The sequence below is a fragment of the Gavialis gangeticus genome, unplaced genomic scaffold (genome assembly GCF_001723915.1).
Source record: "Gavialis gangeticus isolate Ggan-Ray unplaced genomic scaffold, GavGan_comp1, whole genome shotgun sequence".
Classification (NCBI taxonomy): Eukaryota; Metazoa; Chordata; order Crocodylia; family Gavialidae; genus Gavialis; species Gavialis gangeticus.
This window is the reverse complement of record NW_017728995.1, coordinates 66,454,525-66,458,473: the sequence shown is the minus strand read 5'-3', so window position 1 is coordinate 66,458,473 and position 3,949 is coordinate 66,454,525. Positions and strand designations below refer to the sequence as shown.

General features: G+C 43.4%; 1 protein-coding gene across 4 annotated transcripts in view; it reads right to left on the bottom strand.

Annotated features, from left to right (window-relative positions):
- Positions 1 to 3,949, bottom strand: part of VPS8 (VPS8, CORVET complex subunit) — a 193,963-nt gene that overhangs the window by 102,040 nt on the left and 87,974 nt on the right. For all 4 annotated transcript variants that reach the window (XM_019503787.1, XM_019503790.1, XM_019503789.1 and 1 more), the window contains 2 exons: positions 3,564 to 3,648; positions 1,979 to 2,077 (listed from right to left, as the gene is read on the bottom strand). In XM_019503787.1, the coding sequence (XP_019359332.1) occupies positions 1,979 to 2,077; positions 3,564 to 3,648 (184 nt within the window). The remainder of the gene's footprint in view (positions 1 to 1,978; positions 2,078 to 3,563; positions 3,649 to 3,949) is intronic.

Here is a 3,949-nt window from a genome sequence, read left to right as displayed (position 1 = left end):
AAAGAACTTACTTCCAAAATAACAACCTGGAAGGGGAAAAGTTAAAACTCTTGAATTCTAAAAAAAAAAACCCTGAAAAAGGCCATTGTAAACTGAAATTTGATACACGATTCTTATGGAAAATAAATGCTTTACTTAGTTTAAAAGGAAGATTTTACAAACCTACCAGATAATTATGAAAATAATGGACGGAGGGAGAAAAGTTTTTCAGCTTTGTAATTATATCATCGGTAAATATAGTTTGGAAGAAACTGCTGGCAGGAATTTGGAATGCATTCGGACACATTACCCAGGTAAAAGATAGTACAGGGAGAGTATTATTAGTTTAGATGCTCCTGCTCTCTTCACTGAAGCAACTGCTCCCAAAAATGGAGGGCATTTTCATCAGTGAGTTCAAAAGGGAGCACACCCCTGAGACAAGGGCAGACTCACAACAGCCCAAATACCTATGAGGTCCCCTAATGGCACCATAACCTTGACAGGTGGAATACCTCAGCTAGGACCTCCAGGGATATTAATACAATGGGGTGAGAAAAGATAGCGTTGACCCTTCATTGCCAAATGACATACAAGAGATTGGTGCCAAGTGAGCACCAAGAGCAGGGCACGTTGTCACAGCTCTGGAAGTTCCCCACCTCCATACTTAACAAATAACGAAGGCATCAAGTTGGGCTGTATACAGTGCAAGAGGGATCCCCCACCCCCACAGCATATGTGGCAGAACCCTCTTCTCCAGCAAAGAGAACCTATTCTGATATAAGAACCTCACAGGAGGGAGCCCCTCTTCAGGGACATCTCCAGCATAAGGTATTGATTCATTGTGCTGGAGCAGTATTTATAACAAGCATTGATTAGTGCACATATTACTCACAGAAAGGCTTGGCTAGGCACTGACCAGAGTAGGTCTCACTAGAGCTCCTTACACAAGCTTAGACTGGAATATACATGTAAGAGACTGGTACAAGATAACAGAGAATGATACAAGATGTGTACTGCTGCTAGGAAGGCAGCTTAAGTCAAATGTCTCAAGCAAGAACGGTGAAATATTTGTATAATGAAGGAAGAACAGGAACACAGATCAGGATGCATGACAGGTACAGGATGATCCAAGATAATAGAGGAATGTAATAGGCAGCTTCTTCAAAACATGTTTTTTCCTAAATGCACAGCTCCTAATCAAGTTGTTTTGGTTAGTAATGTGGGTTGGTCTGTATAGAAGGGGAAGCTGGAAAAATCTGAACCTTGTACTGGCTTGATGGAGCATACAGATTAATGACAGACCACTGTCATAGGCAGACAGTACAAGAACACCCTGATGACCTGGGAATGTTTGTGCTGTGCTTTGTGAGCAATAAACCCAGCAACATTTTCATGAAAATGAGCTTGAGTGTGGTCTTTCTTTCTATAAGAGGTCTTTGCATATGGTCTCTATGCTGTCTGCAAAGAACTACGCAGACCACACGTAGGGAGTGTGAAGGAAGTATGACAGTGGTATGTCTTTGTGGGCTTGGATGTATAGCACAGTAGATAAGCACTATGGGCCAGACCCTATTCAGCATCTAAGTGTGATCCAACTCCACCCTTCTTGAGTGCATGAAAAGCCATTTACTCATCTACTTTGGTAATCTTAAGGCTAAGATGACTGTGTGTTAAGTCACAAAAAGTAGCAGACATGGACAACTCACCCATCTTTTGCATCGAGTTTTCCCTGGACTCTAGCAGGGTGCAGTAGGGTGGAACCACAGTGGCCAAGTCCATTTCTGCACCTAATCAGTGGAGTAGTATTTGGCCCATACATACACTGAAGATATACATACACAGTATGGTAAAATGTACAGCAACTGCAAGCTCCCCCTTTGCAACACTACTCCTCTCCTACCAAACAGCTATGCCATTTCAGAGATGGACATGCTCTCTCCTCCAAAACAGCATGAGGTGCTAAAATTCAGAAATGCCATCAATTCAGCGTATTCTGTACCTCCATATGTTCCAGAGCTTTCTGCCACACTGAATGCTTCTCCTCTGTGCTGTATCCAGGAATGGACAAAATATTGTGGATGTAGTTGAAAACGTCTTCCTGAAAAGCATAAAAAAATTGACAAAAAGGTGTCATAGGTTCTTGTCCCACCAACTGGCAATTAACTTCTCAGAAGAACAGAAGACAGCTTGCAAGCTCTGGTTTATTTGAACACAATCATTTTCAGTCTACCAGTGAACTGGATTTTTATTCCTTTTTCTTAGTTGTTAGACATGAAGATAAGGTCAGACTCCTTGGCTGTTCTTTTTAAACAGCTCAACTAACAACATTAGGAGGAGCATATATCAAAAGCAGCCCTAAGGCTAGCCCTTTTCAGTACCTGAGCCAATGAACACAAGTGAGAACATCACCAGCAACAGTTATCATATGAACCTAGACAGCTTCTAAAGGAAAATTAAGAGGAGTAACAGAACTGGCAGCAAAAGAGAGACAGGATGAGATCTGGCAAAAAGATGGGCTTGGACTCCTGCCATTTTTGGAGTCATCATCTCTTTCCCTACTCCTGCACAGCAAGGACAAAGCTTGATCCCTGGAGTCAAGAGAGCAGAGGAGAGGAGAAAAGATAGCACCACTGTGGAGGGAAGGCCAGTCCTCTCCAAGCTCTTCCACTCTGGCCCCCCTTTCCCTACTAGTGTTCACATTCTCTACAGCACTGGTCTCAGCAGTTCACCCCGTCTCCTTCACTTCCACACATCATCCAGCCCTTCTGTTGGTTACACCTCTGTTACCAACTCCTCTTAATTCTTCTGCTTTTCTCCCCCTCACTCTCATAACTTTCAACCTCCTGGCCTTAGAAGTGTAGTGAGATCAGCTATAAAACCCCAAGGGGGAGAAGGTGGGGGGAGGGGGAGAGAGAGAAAGAGAGATGCAGGGCTCCTCTGCCATGTCCTTCCATCATTAGGGCAGAGAGCACTGCATTTAAAAAAAAAAAAAAAAAGCACATTTGGAGTATTGTACCAGCCTTCAAGAGGAAGGGCACCTGATGCCCAAAAGGCTGTCCAACAACTCTCCCACCTGTACAGTTGGCCCAATAAAATGGTATCATAAAGCCTCACTTCTGAAAAATCAGAGGTATTGCTGCTTACCTAGCAGCAAGGATTTATACCCCAGCCAAAAAAAACACAAGGGGATTGAAAGCCTCTGGTAAGGGGAATAATAAGGTCAGAGACACAAAAGAAATATGGTAAGAAACTCCAAAAACAAGCCAGGCTCAGGAGGAAACCCAACCTCAGATTTATGTACTGCTGTTCAAGTTACAGATGAGGGCAGGGAGCTGTGTGGAACTTAATTCAGGCCATGACTACAGTAGCGATTGTTCAGTCAACCACCCAAAAAAGAATCAACCAGGATGAAAAAGGTTTTAAACCAGAGAAGTGTGACAGAGGGGGGTGAGGTGTTGTCTGCTCTCAAAAGCACAGATAGGAATTGTGTATGTGGTGAATGTGGTGAGAGGGAGGGGGAAAACCCCCCCAAAACCCTGATGTTCTTGAGTGAAGAAAGGTTAAACCTTCTGCTCTGAACCCACCTTTCTCACTGGATCACACAGGTAACAATCAATAATTCGGTCATAGTGATGCTCCCGTTCATACATAAACTCACAAATTTGGTAGCTGAAATAAAAAGAAAGAGAGATACATTTCCCACATCAGAACAGCGCTGCTCTTCAATTTTTATTTGACAGTCAGTAAAACAAGACTATGCAGCCCAGGCAGCAGAAATTTTCAGCATGGCATTAGAAGCCTAACTCTGCTTACAGATGACTCGATCAGTCTAACGACTCCTGGAGGAATATTTCCCCAGTTTCTTGAAAAGTAGTAAGGCTGCCGCCAGAAAACCTGCTTGTTCCCTCCATGGTTTGTGACCGAATTAAAGCCACATCCTTCTTGACTAGAGAACGTGTGTGTGTGTGTG